Genomic DNA, 22,951 nt, shown 5'->3' with positions numbered 1-22,951 from the left:
GCAACGCATGCGCAGTACCCGCCGCGGCCTCGGCCGCCAGCACTTCCGGCCGCCGCCTGCCTTAAAGGGGCCGACCGGTGAAGCACGCGGCGCCTTGCTGCTCTCTGGTGGCCGCCGGCAGTATCGCCTTCGCGGTGTCACCCGCCAGCCCAAGCCACGAGTTGCCGGCGGGGGTGTCACGGCGAAGTTCGCTCCCCACTGGTCACAGCAGCGAGCCGTGGAACGCGCTACCGGGCATCTCCCGCCCCAAGCCAGCCCCGGCGGCACCACCGGGACCTCCCCCGGCCGGCCCGTCGAATCCCCCACTGCCTCCGCCGTGCGTCCTGTTGACGGACAACGAGGCAGACCAATGGTGACGCGGGGTCGGGCGGCGGCCGCCAATGGGCGCGGGAGGGCGGGGCCGGGGCGGCAGCGCTGCGGGGCCGCGGCGGGGCCGGGGTGGCGGCGGCGGCGGCGGGAGGAGGAGGAGGAGGATGCTGATGATGCGGGCGGGCGGCGGGGCGGCCTCGGGAGCGCTGGCGCTGGTCTGCCACTGCCTCCTGCTCGGCCCTCTGGGGCTGCGTTCGGCCGGCGCACAGGACGGTGAGTGCTGATTGCGGTGCACCGGCGGCGGGACATCCCACACCGGGACGCGGCACCGGAGCCCCGCTCCTACCCGTACTCCCGGAGCTGCTGCTTTGCTCGCCAGGATGGGACCGGAACTTGGTGCGGTATGGGGACTGGGAAGGGGGACCGGACGGGCTCGCCTCTGCCCCGGGACGGTCCGGGACGGGCTCTTCGCTGTGTCTGGACCGGGATCAAATCAGGATGGGCTCCCGAGAACGGTTCCCCGCTGTGACCAGAGCACACCGCACCGGCACAGGGTCGTAGTGGTGCGCCTGCCCCGGTTCCTTTCCTGAACGGGGTCTCTGCCATCCCTCTGTCACGGTACCGACCCGGGACAGAGTCCCTGGTATCCCTTTGCTCCGGTACCGACCCGAAACGGGATCCTCGCCATCCCCCTGTCCCGGTACTGGACTGGACAGGGTTCCCGCCGTCCGTCTGTCCTGGTGCTGGTCCGGGACGGGGTCCCCAGTATCCCTCTGCTGCGGTATCGGACGGGTGGAGCTCTGTCCTTGCCCCCACCACCCCCGCATCACGCCGGTCCTGCACCCGCCCATTTCCCCGCAGCCCCCCCAGCTCTCCCTGTCCCTGCCCCCGGTGGCGACTGCGCCGGGGGTCCCGAGAGCCCCGCGTCCGGCTGCATGCCGCCTGCAGGGCTTTCCCGGGGAACCCCTAATCCATGGGTTAAGAGAATCCTGGAGTTTACATGCAGAGCCGGGCAGTGGGCTCCGTCTCAGGAATGCCGCTCCCTGCGGGATTTGGAGCCGCGGGGTCCAGGACGACCTCGAGGAAATGTTCACCCAAATGTGATCCCAAAGTTCGTGTTTCCCGGTGTCACTCGTCCCCAGCTCATCCAAGAGCGAGGAAACAACGCTGGGTCATCCAAAGCATTATTTTCCCCGAGGGGAAACTGAGGCACGGGGACCGGCCGGGATCACTGGAGGCAGAATGCCGCTACATTCCCGGTCAAAAAGTGTGATTTGTGGCACATCATGCAGCAGGTTTCCACTGGATCCCCAACCCACTGGTGGACACGGGGGAGCTTTCCCGGGGCCAGCAGCATGACACAGACAGGGATGTGCCGGGCTTTTGTCGGAGCATCGCCCTGTTGTGTCTTTCTTGCATCCTGTGAGAAAACAAACAAATCCTTGGCAGGAATGATCCTAGCGGGGTCCAGCCGTGAGTTCACCCTCGCCCAACGGAAATCCAGTTTTCACATTTTTTTGGGAGGGGAGTAAAGTTTCTGTGGCTGGGGGTAAGTCCCCTGTGGCTCAGTCGTGGCTATTCCTGGCCCCTCAGTGTCATCTTTGGAGCCAAATTCCCAGGAGTGCCTGCAGCTCTCAGTTTATCTCTAGCATTCCCTCCCAGCACGTGCTGGTCACACTCAGGATGTTTCTGACAAAGATTTCCTTTACTTGGATGGGTTTTTCCCGGAATGGGTCCCCACAGCTCCTCTGCACCACCAGTATGGATATAGAGCTGGGGGGATCCATCCAAGACTTCCCACTTGGGCTCACATGTCCAGCTGTCCTGGCCATAGAGGGTTTTCCATGCAGATCCCAGTGGCTTTGACTTTTTGTGCTAGAAACTCCCAAACCCCAAATTTCTCCCACAGCAGAGCACACCTCCTGGCAGCCCTGAGGTCCCCACTGCCCCCCTCAGCCCCCATCTTGGAGGGCCTGATCCTTCCCAGCTCTGTTCTGTCAGTGGACACTGCCCAGAAAGGGGAAAAGTTGGTGATTTTTCCCAGTCCCGCAGGATAAACCTCCCCCAGTTTGGATGCAAGTCCTTCCCACAGGCTGGGGAGGAGGGGACTCTGTGGGGCTGGCATCTTTCGCCGCCAGCCCCCCCTTTTTTATCCCTGCAGGATTTTCCCTTGCTGGCGCTTTGTGTTGTCTCCCAGCGACAGCGAGGGGAGCCAAGGCTGGGCAAATCTATGCCCACCTTCCTTTTTCTTTCTGGCTGTGCCAGGGAATGCTTGGCAGAAGCAACAGCTTTTGGGGGATGTGAGGAGGAGGTGTTGGGCACTGGACCCCTAAAAACGCCTGGCCCACACAGTGGGGCTGAGTGGTGCTTTCCTTGCACCCCAATCCTGCCCAGAAATTATGGCCAGGTCTCAATGCCTGGTGGTTTCAGCTTATTTCCAGGATATTCCCTCATGCCCAGAGGCAGTGAGCCCAGAGAAAAGCCCCTTTTGTAGTGAGTCTGGCATCACCCTGGGAAGGATGCAATGGGGATGCAGCTGTCCAAAGTTATCCTCAAGGTCAAGGCTGCAGTCAGGGGTTCTTGGGGGCTGCTCAGTACTGTACAGCCCCATGGAGTGGGGATATTCTCTCCTTGAATCCTTTTATATCCCCCCAAACTGGGGTTCTCCGGGACTGGAGGATGCAGAGGAGCTGGAGGTAGAGGGTCATGCTGGGTAGCTGTGGGGGAAGCTATTGGCAGCTTCATCCCTGGATCCTCCTGTGGACAGTTCCCAGTGCCAGAAGCATCCAGAAAAGCCACCAGAAAATGATGCTTTGGATGAGGAGAACATCTGAAGAGGCTGCAGGTGCCATGGGGTTGTTCTGGGGTCCTCACCAAGGAGGGAAACTGAGGCAGGGAACAGCCTGTCTGAGCACTCTCCCCGGTGTCTCTGCAGGAAACGGCTGTGGCCACACGCTGTTGACACCCCACAGTGGCACTCTGAGCTCCAAGAACTACCCGGGCACATATCCTAACCACACCATGTGTTGCTGGCGGCTTCAAGCTCCCCCGGGTACCTCCCTGCTCCTGGCATTCGGGGATGTGGATCTGGAGCCCTCGGAGCAGTGTGCCCACAGCTCCTTGCTGCTCGCTGACCCCCAGACCGGCACTGCCTACGGTAAGGAGATCCTGAGGGAACTGAGGCAAGGGTGATCCAATGTTGTGGATAGGGAGAATATCAGGAAAATCTGGGGGTTTAGCTGATTTCACCTTGGGGAGGGAGAATATCTAAGGAAGGGATTAACCAAGTGGGGCAATATCCAAGGAGGCGGGTATTCAAGGAGGGGGTATCCATGGAGGGGAATATCAGAGGATGAGGGGTGTCCGGTATCTGACGAGCGAGTTATCCAAAGAGAAATAATCAAAGAAGGAGATACCTGAAGAGTGGGGGTACCCAAATAGAAGAGTTGATGTCCAAGGATGAGGATATAGAAGGAGAGTTATATTTGCAAATGGGAATATCTGAGGAGGTGGGTACCCAAAGAGAAGATTATTGCGAAGCTTGGGGAGGAACTGCCCAGCTGGGACCAGATGCAGCCACTGAATAATTAATTTGTCGGCCCAGCCGTTGCCTAAACAGTTCCAGGATTTTCCCAGACAGACTTAATGGTCTTGGAGGGATTTGGCAGCACTGGGAACATGATGAATGCTGAGGAAAACATCTTGGGGGTGGGGGGAAGCATCAAGTGGTGGGGTGGGATGGAGGACCAGCCCTGGTGAGGGGCAGGGGCTGGACAGGAGATGCGATGGGAAATGCGGGATGAAAAAGAGCTGGCTTGGATCCATGGGACTGGGAGTTTTCCCTGTTCTTCAGGGCTTTCACCCTTTCTGGGCTGATCCCCAAAGGGGTGACAGCACACAAGGTCCCTGGTCCCCATCCCCTCTGCTGTGGCCTCAGGGACATAATTGTCCCCAAAGCTAAGAGACATCCTGGCCCCACGCTGAGGTACAGCAATGTGGGAAAGTGGGGGACTCTGAGATGATGGTCTTGTGGGGCTGGGGGAGGTGGCCAGGCACCCACAGCCCCTTTGGGTACCACTGGAGCCATGCCAGCATGACACAGAGCTTGGGTTCCACTCTCTCTCCCATGGCTGACACTGGTCCTTGAGAAGTTCCAGATGTTCTCTGGGAAGTGGCTGGAGCAGGCAGAGGCTGTGGGCTTCTTCCTTGACTCAGAGCTGGTGTCTGGCCCCTGGCCTGATTCTGCGGGGAGTGGCAGGCTCCCCATGGGGGTGGCAGCCTCTGGGGCTCAGCTGAGGGGTCCCCAGCTCCCAGGGTATCACCAAAATCCATACAGAGGTGGCACCAGTGACCCAGGGCAGCACTGCCATCTGGCAACCAGTGGAAGGGAAGTCTGCATGTGGCTCATCTGGATCTCATCTGCATATTGTGCAGATCTCAGTTCTGTATGATCTCGGGTCTCTTGTGTGAGATCTCTGCATGCACGTGTCCCACGTGCCCTGGGATCAACCTCCTGGTTCAATATGACCCAGGCAGGATGAGAGTGTGGGTCAGGGCAGAGAAACGGAGGCACAGGGGGAGGTGTCACCAGCAGCCCCAGGGGAACACAGGGACACAGTTGCCTGTCCCCAGCACAATGATGGCTCAAAACATCTCTGGGTTTGATAGGCATGATGGAGAGCAGGATGATATGGGGGACAGGGGGTGATGGCAGTCCAGGGATTGGGACCATATTCTGTCCGCAGCTGGAACCAGAGATGTCCCTAAGGAATCCGCTTGCCTGCTAAGCTGAAGTTTTAATCAGGGAGATAGAATTGCAAATTAATGTGGATTAAATGGGAGGAGGGGCAGTTTAGGAGGCAGCTTCAGCAGCACCTATGAAAGGGGACATGGGGAGGAGACGAGGACACAGCTCCCATTTTGGGGTCCCATGGGGTGATGCCATGTGTACCAGTCTCTGCAATGGGGGATGTGGTGGCAGGTGCCCAATGAGGGCAATGGACCAGCCTGGGCATGGGAACCATCCTGTCATGAGGTTGCCCTGGCCTGGGGCCATCCTGGATGTGAGACCATCCCGAAACATGAAACCATCTTCAAGATGGAACCAGCCTGACACGGGGCCATGCTTCATGGGACCACTATTCAGTACCCTGGTGCTGCGACTACCTTGGGGATGGGCCACCCTGGATGTGGAACAACTTTGGGACCACCCTGAGCACAGCCCAAATGCCTGACCCCCCCTGGCCCTGGCAAGGGCCAAGCAGGGGGAGGTGAAGTCCTGGGGTCTAGGTGTCCAAGTGTGTCCCCAGGGATCCCAAATCCTCTCCTTGGTGCCATCCCTGCTGGCAGGGCCCTACTGCAGGAACTCCGTCCCTTCTGCCCCACTCCTGGTGACAAACTCCAGCACCGTGACCGTCCTGTTCAACAGCACCAGCCACCGCTCGGGACGAGGCCTCCTTGTGTCCTATGCCACCTCGCAGCACCCAGGTATGGGGGCAGCATCCCCTGGGATGCAGAGACACCCCTGGGATGTGTCCTGGCCTGTGCAGGGATGTGAAGGAAGCTCCTTGCTGACCCCAGGATGAGCTTCCATTGCCCTGAGCTCCCGAACTTCTGTGTTCTCCGTGGCTGGGGGCAAACATGGGAGACCCGCAGGTCATACAGCCAGCTGGGACCCCTTTGAGAGCCCTGAACCCCCAAGTCAGGTGGCACCCCAATATCAGGCAGAGCCACAGGCAGCATAGATAGTGCCATGGGGCCAATGGCTGCAGGGACCAAGGGGCCATCCCTCCCTGCTCCTCCACATATGGGGGTGTGGAAGGCAGAGTCCAAATGAGCAGGACTTGGTTGGGAAGGGGAATGGAGTGCTCTGAGGCAGAAGTGGGTGTGTGCTGTGGGGCAGGTGGGGATCCCTCACCCTGAGGTGTCCCTGCCTTGCAGACCTGGTCTCCTGCCTTGTTCGAGGCACCCATTACACCCAGGAGCATATCAGGTGAGTGGTCGGGATGGGGAATAGTCCCATTTTTGGGTCCCCTGCTGTAGGGGTCCCCATCAGTCCTGGTTTCATCCTATCCTTCTTGTGACATACAGCTCCAGTGGGATGGGGAGCAGAGTGGGTATGAAGAGGGGGTTTGGAAGGGAGGGAGCCCTGACCCACCCCTTACCATGTGTTTCAGTGTGTACTGCCCTGCGGGCTGCAAGGACATCCATGGGGACATCTGGGGCAACCCGAGCCAGGGCTACCAGGACGTAAGTGTGGGCACCATGGTGCACCCACTGGGGATGGTCCCCACAGCACATGGCCACTGCTTGTCACCCTCAGCAACCCAGAGGTGATGAGTGTGGCCTTGGGGTGCCCCACGGGGTGCTCAGGCCTACTGTGGGGGACTGCACTTACTCCCCACTCCCTGCAGACATCGGTGCTGTGCAAGGCAGCTGTGCATGCTGGGGTGATTGCGGATGAACTGGGAGGGCAGATCACCCTGTCTCGGGAGAAGGGAATCACACTCTATGAGTCAGCCTTTGCCAACGGGCTCCGCTCCAAAAGGTGGGTGAGGAGTGGCTGGGGCTGCACCCCACATGGAGGTGTGGGACCCACCTGCACTGACACTGGGAAACCACCACCCCTGTTTCAGAGACCCCAGGGTTTGTTCACACCGTTTGATGCTCCCCCTGCTTTCTTCCATACAGGGGATCTCTGTCCGAGAAGCGACTTGTATTCCATAAAGGTATTTTTCCCCATTTTCCCTGAAATTAAGGCATGATTTTAGCTGCCAGACCTGCTGCTACTCCCCCGTACCTGGTTGGGGTTTCCGGGTTTCCAGTGTGCTGTCTCCTGTCCCTAGCCTGTGATGATGTTCTGGAGGTGGTCACCTTCAATGCCTCGTCCTGGTGGCATGAGGTGGACATGCTGGGCCAGGACCGAGCCTGGGTGGCTGAACGGGCAGCACTTAACACCACTGGCCACTCCTGGGCAGCTGAACCCGGTGCCAAGGCTGCCTGGCTGGAGCTGGACCTGGGCACCCGAAGGAATGTCACAGGTGAGAGTTGGCCATCAGAGGGAGACAACAGCGGCCTGTGTCCCCGTGCCACCCTGACCACTGTCCTTCCGTTGTGCCAGCTTCACTGATCCCCACAAAACTGCCCAGGGAAGTTGCACCCCCATAACTCCCAGAATACACTGGAGTTCATTGTGCCGTGGTTTTACTGGTGCAAACTGGGATGCAGAGCACACCAGCCCCTCCGGCTGCTCCTGTCCTCCTTTTGTCCCTTTGCCCCCCTCATCTGCAGCCATTTCTGGGATGAACAAGTTAATATTATGCTCTTGCATCTGGTGCCAGTGAGCGTCTTTTGTGCGGCCCGAGACTGCCAAAAGCAGGGGCTTTGTGTGCCAGTGGCTGGCAACCACAGTGAGGAAAATGGGAACATTGTCCGGCCAGAGGCTGGAGGAGGGAGGAATGCAGGGCTGGCAGCCGGGACTGGAGGTTATCAGTTCGTGGGGGCAGACCAGAGTGTCCCACACTGAAATCTGCCACCCAAATCCCCTCCCAGGGTCAGAAGGATCCCCCTCTGCCAGGTGATGTGTCTTGCCCTCCTAGTCCTTTCCCAGCTCGGTCTTGAATATCTCAGAGCCAACTGAGAGTAGAGGGCAGTGGGGTAGAGGGCAGCCCTTCCCCAGCCCCGCAACCCCTAATTGACAGCTTGGAACCCCCTCCTGCATTCACAGGCATCATCACAAAGGGTTCCTCCGAGCAGCACGACTACTACGTGACGTCCTACCATGTCTCCTCTAGCCGCGACGGGAAGAATTGGAGACCCTACAGAGGCAGCAGTGGTCAGGAGGACAAGGTGGGAGTGGGGAGAATATCCCTGGGCTGAGACCCCCTGCCCATGGATATTTAGCCATTGGCGCCTCTTCACCCTCTCTGGTAGGTGTTTGAAGGAAATGCTGACAACCAGGGGGAGGTCTCTAATGCCTTTATCCCCCCCATCGTCGCCCGCTACATCCGTGTCACACCACAGAGCTGGCACCAGCGCGTTGCCCTCAAGGTGGCCCTGGTGGGCTGCCAGCTGGCACGGGTCCGCGTGCCCCATCCCTATGGTGAGACCCTCCACAGGAGCTCACACCCCCATGTCCGAAACATCCTCCTGAGGCCTTCACCTCCCTATACACCCTGTGGTGGCCCCACAGTCAGTCCCTGCTCTGTCCTGTAGTGCCCAGTGTCCCCAAGGAGGTGCTTGAACCCACCAGCCACGCAGCCAGCTGCACCCCCATCCCTGGCATCGCTCTTGACCCGGAGAAAGCAGGTGGGTTCCATGGGGGGGCTGCCCTTGGGGTGCAGCATTGTCTTTTGGTGTTTGAGGTGCCACTGGGGCTTCATCCCCCCATGGGAACACATTGATTTTCCTCCACTAGTGGCCCCAGTTGGGCTTCTGACATTCATGGGTGCAAAGGGGTGGGATGGGGGCCCAGCGCGCTGACACTGCCCTCTCTCCCCAGGCTCCACACTGCTGGTGATGCTGCTTATTGGTGGCTTTGTGCTACTCTGCTCCTGCCTCCTGCTCCTGGCTTTCCTCTGCCACAGGAAGAGGTTGGTCCTGGCTTGTTCCCTGCTTTGCCCTGGGGGACTCAGCGTCACCTCCCCAAATTCCAGCAGCTTCATCTAGTTGCTCACTGGGGCTCAAGGGGTGCAGCCCCTAAAGCAATGGGTGTGCGGAGATAGGTGGTGGTGGGCACAGGGTAGCTGGGACCTCTTGCCCCATCTTGCGTCTCCCCTTGGCAGGAAGTCAGAAGTGGAGCTGAACTGCAGGATCACAAAAGGTAAAAGGGTCCACAACTCCTCCCCAAAATCAGGGGTCTGTGTGCCGTGGGGTGCAGCTGGTTTAATTGTTGCTGCTACCAAGCCTGGACTTATCCCACGCCCCCGGGGCACCTGCACATCCAGGTGACAGTCCGTGACAACTGAGGGTTTCCTCTCTCTGCCCAGGGTACCCCAAGCTGGAGTCGAGCCAGGTCTGCTCCCTGCAGAGCATGCCAACCCCCAGTCCAGCCTCCTTCCCCACAGCCCCCACACCAGGGGACCTCAGCTGGACCCATTCGCCAGGTAACAGGGACATCAGGGCAGGAACTGGTCCCTCAGCCCAGAGCTGGAGCCGAATCTTCCCAATTGTACCTCCTTCCCCATTCTGGTCTGACCCCTCCTGCATTGTGGACCTGTGCAACAAGGAGGTCCTGAAAAATTAGACATGCCCATTTAATTATTATAATTAATTATTATCATTTATTGTAATAACACATTACAGTTGTTATTACATTACACGTTATTTAGTAGTAGTAGTCCACCTCAGTTACAGCTGTTGGCACTGGAAGGTGGCTGGGGACAGCAGGAGCCCCTCTCTATGGTGTGGCAGAGGAATATGGGGTCTCCATGTGTGGGTGCCCTGCACTGGGTGGGTTTTGGCAGTTTTTCTATCCCTGAAAGTCCAAACATGCTCAGTTTTTCAACCCGCCTCACCCACCTCCGCCGCAGCACCATCACTCTCCTGACATGGCAGCCTCCCTGTTTCAGAGTACACTGAGCCAGACCTGGTGCAGGTGAGCCCCAGCAGCCAGACGGGTCCCTCCACCTTCAAGCTGCTCTTGGAAGAGGGCTACGCTCTACCACTGGTCCTGAACCACTATGACGTCCCAGGGAAGCACCATGAGTACGCGGAGCCGCTGCCGCCAGAGCCTGAGTACGCCATGCCATTCAGTGAGCTGGAGCCCACCGGGATGCGCCACAGCACCTGCATCATCACAGGAGCTGCCGGGTGCCCCCCAGTGCAGTACCAGAGCCCTGCCCCGCGGCCCGGGGAGCTGCCAGCTGCGGCGCAGGGGACCGGCAGCCCCTGTCCTGAGGGGGCCCGTGCGTGGCCTGGGCACTGTCCCCTCACGCACGTGTACCATGAAGCTTTGTAAGGAGGGGAGTACAGCAGCACGATATTGGGCAGGGGGAAGGCACATAAAGGAGGACCTTCCCCGTGCTCACAGTGGGCTTTTTTAAAGTAATCATATGTAAATCTATGTTTTATATATAGAAAGACAGATATGGAGTGGAGTGCCCTGCACTGCCTGCTGGCCGGAGATGCAGTCAATCCACCGGGCTAGAGTGTTAAAGTCCTTGTCTCACCTTTCCCACCGTCTGCGTGTCATAACTTCCCTCCCGCCCCAGCCTGGCAGCCGCTCGTGGAGACGTGAGGCAATACCGCGGGGCACCACGAGCCCGCCGCAGCGCACACGCCGCCCAAAGCCGTTCTCTGCCGTTCTCTGCCGTTCACCGATTGGGGCGCGCCGGAACAGGCGGTTACCGGCAGCCCTCCCTCACAAAAATTGTGCTTCCGAAATCTCTTGATGTCGATTCCGCGCGGGCGGCGCGCGGCCCCCCCCGTGCCACGCACGGCAGAAGCCCTTTTTAAAGCGCCAGGCTGCCCCCGCTCAAAAAGGGAACGCGCCGGTGTACCGGCCAGGACAGGGCGACAGACGCCGCAGATACTAAACATGAAGTTCGGTATTTCTATTCTTTCATCCGTCTTCAACTCGTTTCTTATGTCCATTTTTGTGGTCTTTTCCCTCGAAAAAGCGCCGTTTTCCCCGCTTTTTAGCCGGCCAGGATTATGCAAATCGCGCGGGGCATGCTGGGAACACCTCTTCCCTGAAGCAGCGCGGGGAGGCGGAGCGCTTTTGGCGGGAGCGCTGTGGCGCGCACGCGCGCGCAGGGGACTCGCTCCCCATTGGCGGCGGCGGCGGCCGGAAGCGGAAGCGCTGCCGAGTGGCGGCGGGCGGCGGAGGGAGCGCGGCGGCGGCGGCGGGGCTGCGGTGTGCCCGCGGGCCATGGGGAGGTACGGGGGGCTCGAGGGGGCTGCGGAGTGCCCGCGGGCCATGGGGAGGTACGGGGGGCTCGAGGGGGCTGCGCGGACCGCCTGGGCATTCCACATCGGCTGTCGCGAGTCCGGGAGGGAGCACAAGAGTGAGCGCCGAGTCGGTCCCGGTGGCGGTCGGTTCTGACCTTCGTTCTGCCCCGCGACTCCCGGCGGGGACGTTCTGCACTGGGAGGGGATTCGGTCCCATCCCGGCTGTCTCCGTGCGGTGAGCGCCTTAAGCTCGGGGTGTTCTGCCTGGAGAAGAGAAGGCCCCGGGGAGATTCTTGGAGCGCCTGAAGGGGCTCCCGGGGAGCTGAAGAGGAACTTTGGACAAGGACCTGGAGGGAAAGCACAATGGCTTCCAACTGCCAGAGTGCGGGGATAGATGGGGTGCTAGGAAGGAATTCCTCCCTGTGAGGGTGGTGGGGCCCTGGCACACCGAGACCTGGCCCTGGGCCCAGGGAGGCTGTGGCTGCTTCATCCCTGAAGGGTCCAAGGCCAGGTTTGGCGGGGCTTGTGGCCACCTTGGGCAGTGGAAGGTGTCCCTGCCTGTGTCAGGAGAGGGATTGAGATCGTTAAAGTTTCTTCCCACCCAAACCGTTCTGAGATTCTATGACTGGGTTTAGATATTTGGTAAAAATCACTCTGGTTAATGGAAGTGGGAGCCCCCGAGCTGTTTGTCATTGACATGGATTTTAGTTACGATTCTGATGCTGTGCTGTTGCAGAACTGAACAATTTTGGTGCTGACGCAGCACCCAAACCTCCTCTTGCCCTGGAGGGAGCTGCTGCTGTGGGGATCTGGGTTTACTTGCCCATCAGCAGGTACCAGGGTGCTGTTTCCTGGCAGAAACAGAGTTTGACCATATTTTTCTTCAGAATCCTGTGGGATGCTTGTCCACTGCAGCAGCGACTGTGTGATCATTTCTAACAGTGCAGTCTGTAGCCCTGTAGTGAGGACAGTTTGTGAAACTGTTTCCTTTAACCATCTTATACAGAATTGGTGATACAAAAAATACCTGGCCTTTCTGTAGGAATGAGAGTTACGTGGAAGAGGAGGATGCCAGAGTAGGTAATACTGACTGGTAACATTCTGGGAAGGATGTGGACTGGGGCTTCACTCACTGGGCTCCCAGCAGTTGCTGATGTAATTAAAGATCTAGACACTCAGATAGTTGTAAGTAAATGGGGCTGGGATTTATCCTGTGAATCTGCTCCTGCCATGAATTTGTGTTCAGGGATCTTAGTGGCATGTGAAGGGTGCAGTAAGAACTGGGAATAAACCAACCAAATTACTTTATTCTGCTGAAGTGCTTCTGCCCAAGGATACTGGGGCTTTGTGTCCAAGGATTTCAGTGCATAGTGAGTAGGAGTTGCTGCTTTGTGGGTCTGTGAAGTGAGGCATGGGGTGAACAGGCTGAGATCAACCCCAGCTAAAGCCAAGACTCAAGGTCTCTCTTATCTTGTACTGGACTTTTCAGCCAGAAGTGCCAGCTGAGGGGTTTAGGTTGTGAGTGTAACAATTTTCCATTGTTAATTCAATTGAAATGGAGCTGGAAACTTGCCAAGGGCACTGCAGAAGGGTGTCAGGGACATAAATTCCCCTCAAAGGGCTCCAGGTGTCTGCAGGTGCATGCGTGTGCATTGGAGTGAAGCACTAAAGCTGAATTCTCTCATGTACTTTCTCGTGTGGGTTTTGATATTAATTAATCCAAACTAACCAGGATTTCTTTCATTAAGGGAAATGTCTATTTGTAGATCAGAGAGCAGACACTGTATGTGAATGTCCCTAAAACTGGTTAAACAAATACTTCTTGTGAATTCACCCTTAGCTTCTCAGCCATCTCTGGCCCCACCACGAGAGGCTTTGCCATCAAACCATTCCTTAAACTCTCTTTCCTGTGACAGACCCATCAATGCTTGGGGTACTGGAAGGTGCAGGATTTGGATGAATTTCCTGTCATGAAGCAGTAAAGACAGAGCAAAACTTCATTGAGCCTGAGGCTTAGAGCAGAAACAGAGGAGGTGCCAGTCAATGTTCGCCCCATGACCCACAGCCTGAGTAACTTCAGCTCCTGGAGGATCTGTGTAACTGCACAATGCACTTGTAGCTCACCATTGGGAGCTCCATAAATCCTCCTCTGTTTCCTGGGGCTGCCAATTGCCTGCTATGGGCACACATCTGTTCCTCCCCCTTTGAGCACCAGACTGTGTTCTCAGAACCCAAAATGAACTGGTGTTATCAGTCCCACATGGAGGGCTCACTGCAGCTTGGGCTGTGAGCGTGATGCTGCCAAAAGTGAGACTTCAGGGAGGCTGGGTCCTGCATTCTCTCCGGGGCTCTGGATTGAGGGATTTCATGCTACTGCAGCAGCAAAAAGCCATGTCCTGCAGTTAAAATCTGCTCTGAGTGGTCTGTTCTTTGTGGGAAATGGTCAGCAAGGCTGTGTGAGGGTGGATGTGAAGGGGTTCAGCTCAAAGGATGAATGGGTGGGTGGGTCAGTGCTGTCACCAGCATGCAGCCACTGTGATGCTGGACAACTTAATTTTCTGTACAGTGGGGAAGGTTTTCTCTGCTACTAAGCATCACTTCTCCCTTCATGCTGTGAGCAGAGATTCCTGATCTATAAACTGCAGGCCCTGTCAGAACACTGCAGTTTTCTCTGGACAAAGACCTGTTCACCCTGCTGAGTTCCTTCTGTTTGCTAACCATGGCTTTCCTCTCCCTTTCCAGCTGATTGTTTTGGATCCTCAGAACCCCAAGAAGAACAGACCCAAAATGAACTTTGTGGGAAATGGTCAGGAAGGCTGTGTGAGGGTGGATGTGAAGGGGTTCAGCTCAAAGGATGAATGGGTGGGTGGGTCAGTGCTGTCACCAGCATGCAGCCACTGTGATGCTGGACAACTTAATTTTCTGTACAGTGGGGAAGGTTTTCTCTGCTACTAAGCATCACTTCTCCCTTCATGCTGTGAGCAGAGATTCCTGATCTATAAACTGCAGGCCCTGTCAGAACACTGCAGTTTTCTCTGGACAAAGACCTGTTCACCCTGCTGAGTTCCTTCTGTTTGCTAACCATGGCTTTCCTCTCCCTTTCCAGCTGATTGTTTTGGATCCTCAGAACCCCAAGAAGAAGCAAGACCTAGACAAGCTTTATGATCTAAAAGCTAAAGCCCAACAGATTATGAACCAGTTTGGCGCATCTGCCTTGATCAACCTCTCCAACTTCTCCTCAATCAAGCCAGAACCAGCCAGCACCCCCCCACAGAGCTCCATGGCCAACAGCACCACTGTGGCAAAGATGCCAGGAACGCCCAGTGGAGGAGGGCGGCTCAGTCCTGAAAGCAACCAGGTAATTCCATCCCGAGTTTGGGACAACAGGGATGATACTCGGGCATCACAAGTATGCCTGTGTCTTCATTTGCCTTCTTTAAATCACCAGCAGAAATATAACGTTTATTAAATTACCAGTTACGGAGTGAACAAAACTTCCTCACAGAGTTCCTCTCTCCCAGGTGTTTCCTGTCTGGATGGGGTGTGGATGCTGTAGGTGTAGAGGTTTTTCCAGTCTTAGGAAAGTGTATATGGGGGTGTGACAGGGGAAGTTATTTTTAAGTGGGGTTCAGATGGGAAAAATATGGAGAGAAGTGGGTGGTGAGGTGCAGGTTGCCCAGAGAAGCTGTGGCTGCCCCATTCCTGAGAGTGTCCAAGGCCAGGATGCATGAGCCTTGGAGCAGCCTGTAGTGGAAGGTGTCCCTGCCCATGGCAGGGGGTGGAATTGCTGAACACCCCAACCTGGCATGGAGCCTTTGATTCGCATAAAACAAACTGCTGCCCAGGGAATGTCCTGGCATTGCCCCCGATGGCTTTGATGGCACCTGGACTCTTAGGAAGTTTGCTAAACCCCAGCATGAAACAGCCACAGCAGTGAAGGGATGAGGAAGTGCAGGAATTTCCCATCTGTGTCTGCTTGACCTGACCAGGCTGACAACTTCCATCCATATCTTTTAAGATCAGCATCCTGTTGCTCAACCCAGTGTAGTTTCTGCTCCTGCCAGGTCTGACTGCCCTGGAATAACCCAGCACTCCCACAACTCTGTTTTCCATATGAAGCACTAAAGCTGATAAGTGCTAGAGCCATGGAAATGCTTCTCTCATGCCCTGGGTACAACTTTAGTCACTGATGCACTGATTGCAATTGCTGTCTGCATCTCAGCACTTGTAGTTTTGCCTTTTCATTCCTTGCCAGCAGCATTTTCATGCTGGAAACATTTATTCTGGCTGCTGCACTCCAGTTGCTGTCCTGAGCAACCACTGGTGCTTGAAAATGACTCCTTACACCTGATATTTCTTATCTCTACCATTCCTGAGCTGATAGACTGTGTCAACAGTGTGACTTGGCCCTGGGGGCATGGAGGAAGAGGTGGTTGTGGTTATGGCTGTGCTCCACAGGTAGCGTCTTTGCTGGGGCAGGGGAGTAAATCCTTCCTCTCCTCCCACATGCTCAGGTTTTAACCAAGAAGAAATTGCAGGACCTGGTGCGTGAGGTGGATCCGAACGAGCAGCTGGATGAAGATGTGGAAGAGGTAGGTTCCAACCCATGGAAGGGACTGCAGAAAGAGGTAATTGGTCACGGATCAGTGGGCCTTTGTCCAAGGAGGGAGCATTGGTTCATGTAACACTTGTTTGCCCATGCAGCCTTCAGCCATCCCTGGTTTCCTGCATCCCAGTCCCAAAAAGGCTTTTAAAACAACAATTGCAGCAAACACCTATGAAATCCACTCCTTTGAGTGGAATTTTGGACACCACAATATAAGAAAGATCTAAAGCTATTAGAGGGCTCCCAAAGGAGACTGAAGATGGGGAAGGATCAAGAGGGACCACAAGAGGAGCAGCTTATGGCACTTGGTGTGTTCAGCTGGAGCAGAGATTGAGGGCAGAGCTCAGTCGGGGTTGAAGCTCTTCCCAAGAGGCAGCTCCAACCTCTGCTCCCTATGGCAGGGGCAGGAGCCAGGGAATGGCTGGAGCGGGGTCAGGATCAGGGAAAGATTCTTCCCCCAGAGTGTGCTGGGTACTGCCCAGGCTCCCCAGGCAATGCCAGCTCCTCAGGCAGCCAGAGTCAAGGAGCATTTGGACAATGCTCTCAGGCACAGGATGGGGATTGCTGGGATGTCCTGTGCAGGGCCAGGAGCTGGCCTGGATGATCCTTGCAGGTCCCTCCCAATTGAGGATATTCTGTAATTCTAAATACCAGCTTCTGAGGGCTTGTTTTCATCTTCCCACATAATTTCAACTGTTCAGTGCTGACCAGAGTGATTGTTGCCCTTGTTCCACCACAGATGCTGCTACAGATCGCTGATGACTTCATTGAGAGTGTGGTAACAGCTGCCTGCCAGCTCGCACGGCACCGCAAGTCCAACACTCTGGAAGTCAAAGATGTCCAGTTGCACCTTGGTGAGTGACTCTTATCTGGCTTTTTCCCTTCTCCCCCCAGTTCTCAGCTCCTCCTGGAGTCAGGGCACAGCTGCGGTGCTGTGGTGAAAGCCTGTGAGTAGATAATGCATCCCTGCCCATGGCAGGGGGTTGGAACCGGGTGAGCTTTAATGTCTCTTCCAACCTAAACCATTCTGTGAATTCCAGAGCGCCAGTGGAATATGTGGATCCCGGGCTTTGGTTCTGAAGAAATCAGGCCCTACAAAAAAGCCTGCACTACAGAAGCTCACAAACAGGTAAGGAGCCCTGACAACACCAGGAATTACATGGAAGGCTGATATGAGGGTGGTGGTCATGGCCTCCTGGCATTGTGAATTTGTGGCCTCCTCCAAGTCATTCAGACCAGAAATGACTTCCAGAGCCTCCTGATCTGTTTGTGCAGCGAGCTGAGGTTGCTGTGTCTCCTCAGCTATGTTGGCTTTGCCCAAAGAGAAGCAGCTCTTGGTGCTGAGGAGCTTGGGAGGGTTAAAACCAACTAGGAGCTGCACACAGGCACTTCTCGGCTGCCCCTGGCAACTCCATCTCTGTGCAAAGGGACTGAAAACACCCTAAATTTTGCTTTTAAACTGTATTGGACCATTGGTTTTTAAGCTGTGGTGAGAGCCGAGAAGAAGCTGCCCTGCAGTGGGTTCATGAGTGATGCTGCAGCTCCCACTGGGCAGAGAGAGAGACCTTGAGATGGGCTTTGATTCCACTGCCCCAGGTTGCCAAGTGGAGCAGCACAGATATTTCCTTCTCTTCATCCTGGAACCCCATTAAGATTCAAACAGACGTGAAAGACCTGTGTGGAAGCAAGTCAGACAGCATCCTGGGAGCACCTGGGATGTCTTGTTTCTGCTGTGGGTGGTTGTGCAGTCACCTGCTCTGAGCTGCTCAGCTTCCCATGGTTTTCCCTCTCTTGTTGCAGAGAATGGCACTGATCCGCAAAACGACCAAGAAATAGCCCCTGGACAGAGCCGGAGACACCACCAGTGCAGTTTGGGATTCCTGCCGCTCACTGAAGCCTCCATGATGTCACCTGTGGGATATTTTTTTAATGCTTTACAGAGAAGCATCTATTTTTATTAACGGTGCAGCAATATCTTGACTTGATGAGGAGACCTGCCAAAAACATTCTACGCCCTGTTCTCGTTACTCCTCAGAATGCGACATATCTCAAACAGACTTTTATTTGTGACTTGAAAGTGGTTTATAGTACAAGTGATTATCCAAGGGACAGAGCATTTGATTGTGTGTGGGACAGTATTAGAAGCATCTGTAGAGGTTTTTTGTTTCCTCCTTCCTGCCCCTACCTGCTCCAGTACTTTGTAATGTCAGTGTTTATATAAATACTTGCATTTGTTTTACATGAATAAAGAAATTATTCTAAGCTGCTGTGCTCTTCAAGCAGCATTGCACAGGGAAGGTCCCTGTCACCTCAGCTCTGTGTGTGGTGCTGTTCTGTGGGAGAGCTCCTGAGAGTTTGCAGGGAGCAGAATCATGGAATATCCTGAGCTGGAAAAGATCCCCAAGGATTATTGAGTCCAGCTCCTGGCCTGCCCAGGACACCCCAGCACTCCCACCCTATGCCTGAGAGCACTCTGGAGCTGTGGCAGCCTTGGGACTTTGCCTGTTCCCTGGGGAGCCTGGTCATTGCCCAAGCACCCTCTGAGGGAAGAGCTGTTTCCTAATATGCAATCTATCCCTCCCCTGACACAGCTTCAGCTGTTCCCTCGGGTCCTGTCTCTGGTCACAGGGAGCAGAGACTGGAGGTGTCCCTTGGGAGGAACTGCAGACGCTGGTGAGTCTCCCGTTTCCTCCAGGGTGCACAAACCGAATGCCTTCAGCTGTTCTTCCAGAGGTTTCCTCCCCTCCAGACCCTTCTAGACCGCAAGGATTTGCCCAGTCCCTCACCTGCCAGTCAGGATGGCCACATCACTTTCCCTCCTGACCTCCAAGCCACTGCTGGGATATTTGAACTGTTGGGAGGGGGATGTTGTGACAAAGCAGGATGTCAGGGTCTCCCTGATTCTGTCTGTGCCTGGACATTTGAAAGGCCACATGCCCCTATTCCCTCTGCTCTCCTCAGACCCCAGGGAAGCTGCAGGGGCTGTGTTGTGGGGATGCAGGAGCTGGCAGCACTGCAAACCCCTGCACGACAGGAAGGCCCCTGCAGCCCTAGGCAGAGGTGGGCTCATCCTCCTTGTCCAGCTCTCTGGAGGCTCCAGGTACCTGCAGGGTGGGTGCAGCTCCTTCCATGACTATCCCAGGCTCGCTCCTCATGTCGGTGTGGGATAAGGAGCCTGGGGAGCTCCTTTCTGCACCTCACTCTGCAGCAGAGGTTTTTTTTTTTCAAATTATATTGTATGAAGATTAATCTGAAGGGGAAAGTGGGCATTTCCTCAGAATGGTATGTGGTTATTTTTGTGTTGGACTCAACTAGGCATGTACTCAGCCAGAGGGGCAGATACATCATCTGAGTTCTACAATAAATTTGTAACTTTTAATTCTATTTGGCAAGACTTAAAGATTCAGGGCTTTGTGATAGAGATCTCAGTCAGTACAAGAGAGAATAGGGGAAGGGGTGACATTGACTTCTCAGGTGGGGTTCCACCTGAGGACTTCACCCTTCCAGTGAGCTTCCTTTTTCCCAGGAAAACACAAGCAGGCAGAGGGTGACCAGAGGTATTTAATACAGCCATGCCACCCCTGCCTGTGCCTGGCTGCTCCATATCCACTTCCCCTCCTGAGCCCAGTATGTCCCTGCCTTGCCAGCGTCCCCAGCTCTAGCACGAGCATCTCTTCCGCTTTTCCTCCTCCTCCAGTGCCTGAGCCCTGGGCAGCACCGGCAGTGGGACGCTGCTCTTCACCCCATCCCACGCCTCGGTGGCCACCAACCGCCCCGTCTGCAGCGCTTGGTAAATGGCCGCCGTCAGCATCTGGAAGGCCTGGACCACATTGGAAGCATCTTTGGCTGAGGTCTCCACATACTGGACACCCAGGGAGGCCGCCAACTTCTCCGCCTCCCTCTGGCCCACCCGGCGCTGCCCGGCCAGGTCACTCTTGTGTCCCACCAGCAGGAAGACCATGCGGACGGGCTGGATCGTGTCAGTCACCTCTCGATGCCATTGCCGGATGCTCTCAAAGGACGCGCGGTTGGTGATGTCGAAAAGCAGCATCCCCCCAGCCGAGTTGCGGTAGTAGGAGCGAGTCACGGACCTGGGGTGGGGACACCAAGAGCAGGGGAGTGAGTGGCCCCTGGGGTTTCCTGTGTCACCTCGGGCAGCATGTTCCCTGCCTACAGAGTGGCCCTGGCTAGGACCTGCTCCTGCAAGCAGCACCTTGCATTCAAAGCACCATGAGAGGAGTGAGAATCAGCCTTTTGCTGTGTCAGTAGGAGCTCCAGGGGCAGCTCTGTGCTCAGCCACCTAAGCTCATCTGTCTCCTGCAGCCACAGCCCCCAGGTGCCCCTGTGTCTGCAGCCATGTCCCCAGGGCTCCACCATCCCTGCTGTCATGGTCCTGGAACTCCTCTGTTCCTGCTGCCATGTCCCCAGTACTTTCCCATCTCTGCTGCAACAGTCCTGGAACTTTCCCATTCCTGCAAATCCAGATCTGCCACTCTCCCATCCCCTGCAGCCACATCTCCCAAGCTTCCCTGTCACCAGGAGCTGCCTGGCTGGTGGAGACAGCCCCACAGTGAGATGTGAAGGCTTCTAGCAGCTGAGCTGAGGAAGATGTTTTGCCCGGCACTCGGTGGGCTCCCAGCTGTTCTCCAGCCCCTCTGCAGCTGGTGTGGCAGGGGGGTTGTTGGGGGAGTACTGCACCCCCTTTAGAGTGGGAGCAAGGGCTTACAAGGCAGTCTCAAGGGCTCCTTTCCCTTGGCTCTTGACATGGTGGTTCCTTACCCAAAGGGGCAAGAGGGTACACAGCCACACCAACAGCCTCCTTGGGCTTGGAACCACAACACTCCACCCCAAATATGGAGGGGGACACCTCTCTCCACCACCCCTCCTGACCCCATGGACCCACCTGAACCTCTCCTGCCCGGCTGTGTCCCAGAACTGCAGCTTCACTTGCAGCCCTGGCTCCAGCTCCACGAATTGGACGTAGAAGTCCACCCCGACCGTCTGGTTGACAGCGTCCAGGAAAACACCCTCGGTGTAGCGCCGCAACAGTGAGGATTTCCCCACAGTCGAGTCCCCCAGCATGATTACCCGGAACTGGTACTGCCACCGTGGCTCCATCAGTGCCTCTGGTGCCTGCCAGGACCTGCCACCCCCGCACCAGGAGCGTGTTCAGGCAGGCGGGGAGCTCCTCCACCCAGGAGGCGTTCCCTGTACCATTGGTGCTGTGTGGCCCCTTTGCAGCCCCTTTGTCCCCCTTTTTTTTGGCTCCATCCTGCAGGAAGCACTCAGGGTGCCTGCTCCCATTTTCCCATGGACAGGACACCTTGAAAAGTGTCCTAGACAAGGGGAGCTGTTGCCCCACCAGCAATGCCCCTCAAAGCAGAGGATCCCCCATGCCGTAGATTGGGTGCTGTGCCCCTACCTGGGATGTAGTGCTTGGCACAGCCTTTATTTAGTGTGGAAAAGACTTAGGTTTATTAAAAACACTCCTACAGAAGAGTACTATTTTTTCAGAGCCCCCAAATCAAGGTTTGAAATAAATCCAAACCCAGGTGGGAGACCCAATTCCATAATCACCCAAAGGCTGCAGACTCTGGGTGGAGAGATAAGCATCCCCACAATTTGAGGTCCCACATTCCCCTATCTCCATCAGCACTGGCAGCGCTCCTGTGGCTCCCTCCTTGCCAGGGGCTGGCGGCGACTCTGGTTGGGGATGAGCCTGATGCTGTCATATCCCTGGTGTGGGGCAAGGATCCCCCCGCCCAGCGCCTGCTGGATACCTCCAGCCAGTGGCTGGAAGGCCAACTCCACGTTGAGGTTGCTGAGGGCCGAGGTCTCCACGAAGGCCATGCCCAGAGTGGCGGCGAGGTGTCCAGCTTCCTCTGCTGCCACGGCCTGCTCGGCCACCAGGTCACACTTGTGTCCCACCAGGACAAAGGCAGGCAGCCGGTCCCCCACAGCCTCATGGTACCACTCAGGAACATGCTCAAAAGATGCCCGGTTGGTGAGGTCAAACACCAGCAGCACCCCCGCCGCACTCCGGTAGAAGTTCCTGGTGATGGATCTGGGCGTACCCAGCAGGTTTTCAAAGGATACTGGGAAGCTCTGACCCCAACAGCCCTAGGATGGGGCTTGGGAGATTTTTGCGTGACAGGTTGGACCCCCGGCAGTTGTAAAGGGAGACCTGTCTTGTCTATTTACACCACTGTTTTCTGTTCAGCATCCCTCTCCCCAGTCTGGGGGGCTCCAGAGGAAACCTGTGGGGTTTTCAGGGTCTCTGTGGTAACGTTTATCCCCCACAACAGCCCCAGATGCAGTGAGGATGTGCCAGCACCAGACAGAAATAGGGCACCACCAGAGCCAACCCTGGGGTTCCCAAAAGGTTCTCGGGGTGGGGAGGGCCTGGGAGTCCAGCTCCAGCCACAGCACTTTGATCTGTAGCCCTTTGCGCCCCATTTGAGCCTCTCTCACACTCCCAGGTGCTCCTGACTCCAGCCTGATGCAATCAGGAAAGAAACCACGCAGCCCCAGCCCAGGGCAACAAGCACCTGGTCGTGCTCCTTTGGCTGCTCCCCTGAACAGCTCCAGTGTCACTGCAAGCTCAGCATAAGGTGGCACTGGCCCCTCAAGTATCACCATCCCATTGAGCCATTGCTGTCTGTCCTTGCATGCCCAGCTGGGGATTTACAACCCCCCCAGTGGAAGGATGACTCAGTGGGGTGCTGGGGTCCACATACCCACCTCACCTGAGCCGCTCTTGGCCAGCTGTGTCCCAGATCAGCTCGGCCTTGCCGGTGGATGGCATCAGGATAGTCTGGCTGTAGAACTCAACGCCGATGGTGGGGCCTGGAGTGGCTGCCCCACCACGACTCCCGCCCAGCCCATCAGTGAGGACTTGCCCACGTCTGCATCTCCCAGCACGATGGCACGGAACTGGAAGTATCCCTTGGGGTCAGGATCCTGGGGGGAATCTGTCACTGTCTCCATGGCTGAGCTGACTCGATCCCAACCCACTGCATTCCTGCTGTGCTAGCAGAGAAAGGACAGGTCTCCACCCTTGTCCCCACCCCACCTGGGCACAGGGACAGCTCTGGGCTTGCTGTCACCTGGACAGAGAAACAAACTGTCCCGGGGAGGGAGCAGCTA

General features: G+C 56.4%; 3 protein-coding genes, 1 non-coding gene and 1 pseudogene across 14 annotated transcripts; 2 read left to right on the top strand and 3 right to left on the bottom strand.

The window, feature by feature from the left end:
- Nucleotides 1-199: 199 nt before the first annotated feature.
- LOC120511683 (discoidin, CUB and LCCL domain-containing protein 1-like) lies at nucleotides 200-10,873 on the top strand. 9 transcript variants are annotated; one of them, XM_039729093.1, is made up of 17 exons: nucleotides 3,012-3,154; nucleotides 3,245-3,466; nucleotides 5,659-5,796; nucleotides 6,250-6,301; nucleotides 6,486-6,558; nucleotides 6,723-6,856; nucleotides 7,000-7,037; nucleotides 7,155-7,349; nucleotides 8,036-8,157; nucleotides 8,242-8,410; nucleotides 8,524-8,616; nucleotides 8,810-8,900; nucleotides 9,093-9,130; nucleotides 9,297-9,413; nucleotides 9,879-9,904; nucleotides 10,002-10,263; nucleotides 10,387-10,873. In XM_039729093.1, coding segments are annotated over exons 1-17 (1,911 nt in total). In that variant the 5' UTR covers nucleotides 3,012-3,015; the 3' UTR covers nucleotides 10,389-10,873. The 9 variants fall into 9 exon arrangements, with proteins under 9 accessions (XP_039585029.1, XP_039585022.1, XP_039585027.1 ...); XM_039729092.1 differs by having other exon boundaries at nucleotides 10,002-10,271; XM_039729095.1 differs by lacking the exon at nucleotides 3,012-3,154 and adding an exon at nucleotides 200-352 and having other exon boundaries at nucleotides 9,879-10,263.
- Nucleotides 10,633-10,762, bottom strand: LOC120511769. Its single transcript, XR_005629830.1, has one exon. It is a non-coding gene; the product is annotated as a U11 spliceosomal RNA (small nuclear RNA).
- A 204-nt stretch (nucleotides 10,874-11,077) lies between the features above and the next one.
- On the top strand, nucleotides 11,078-18,113 carry TAF12 (TATA-box binding protein associated factor 12). Of its 3 annotated transcripts, XM_039729102.1 has the most exons (7): nucleotides 11,135-11,152; nucleotides 11,204-11,235; nucleotides 14,306-14,557; nucleotides 15,714-15,791; nucleotides 16,545-16,659; nucleotides 16,846-16,934; nucleotides 17,606-18,113. In XM_039729102.1, the coding sequence occupies exons 3-7, from the start codon at nucleotides 14,390-14,392 to the stop codon at nucleotides 17,639-17,641; spliced, it is 486 nt and encodes a 161-aa protein (XP_039585036.1). In that variant the 5' UTR covers nucleotides 11,135-11,152; nucleotides 11,204-11,235; nucleotides 14,306-14,389; the 3' UTR covers nucleotides 17,642-18,113. The 3 variants fall into 3 exon arrangements, with proteins under 3 accessions (XP_039585035.1, XP_039585036.1, XP_039585037.1); XM_039729101.1 differs by lacking the exon at nucleotides 11,204-11,235 and having other exon boundaries at nucleotides 11,078-11,187; XM_039729103.1 differs by lacking the exon at nucleotides 11,135-11,152 and having other exon boundaries at nucleotides 11,187-11,235.
- A 1,350-nt stretch (nucleotides 18,114-19,463) lies between these two features.
- On the bottom strand, nucleotides 19,464-21,117 carry LOC120511741 (annotated as a pseudogene).
- A 337-nt stretch (nucleotides 21,118-21,454) lies between these two features.
- LOC120511682 (ras-related protein Rab-42-like) lies at nucleotides 21,455-22,792 on the bottom strand. Its single transcript, XM_039729085.1, is given in 3 exon segments — nucleotides 21,455-21,869; nucleotides 22,552-22,649; nucleotides 22,652-22,792. Coding segments are annotated over 3 exon segments (654 nt in total).
- Nucleotides 22,793-22,951: the final 159 nt, after the last annotated feature.

The sequence above is a fragment of the Passer montanus genome, unplaced genomic scaffold (assembly GCF_014805655.1).
Source record: "Passer montanus isolate IOZ18808 unplaced genomic scaffold, ASM1480565v1 scaffold68, whole genome shotgun sequence".
Lineage (NCBI taxonomy): Eukaryota > Metazoa > Chordata > Aves > Passeriformes > Passeridae > Passer > Passer montanus.
The sequence above is the reverse complement of the archived record's forward strand: the minus strand, read 5'-3'. Positions and strand labels throughout refer to the sequence as shown.

Coding starts and splice junctions, on each gene's coding strand:
- LOC120511683 (XM_039729087.1), top strand. CDS start 3,016: ATGCTGGGTAGCTGTGGGGGAAGCTATTGGCAGCTTCATCCCTGGATC. Junction 5,797..6,249: donor TGCCACCTCGCAGCACCCAG/GTATGGGGGCAG, acceptor CCTGCCTTGCAG/ACCTGGTCTCCTGCCTTGTT. Junction 8,617..8,809: donor TCTTGACCCGGAGAAAGCAG/GTGGGTTCCATG, acceptor CTCTCTCCCCAG/GCTCCACACTGCTGGTGATG.
- TAF12 (XM_039729101.1), top strand. CDS start 14,390: ATGAACCAGTTTGGCGCATCTGCCTTGATCAACCTCTCCAACTTCTCC. Junction 14,558..15,713: donor TCAGTCCTGAAAGCAACCAG/GTAATTCCATCC, acceptor CCACATGCTCAG/GTTTTAACCAAGAAGAAATT. Junction 16,935..17,605: donor CTACAGAAGCTCACAAACAG/GTAAGGAGCCCT, acceptor CTCTTGTTGCAG/AGAATGGCACTGATCCGCAA.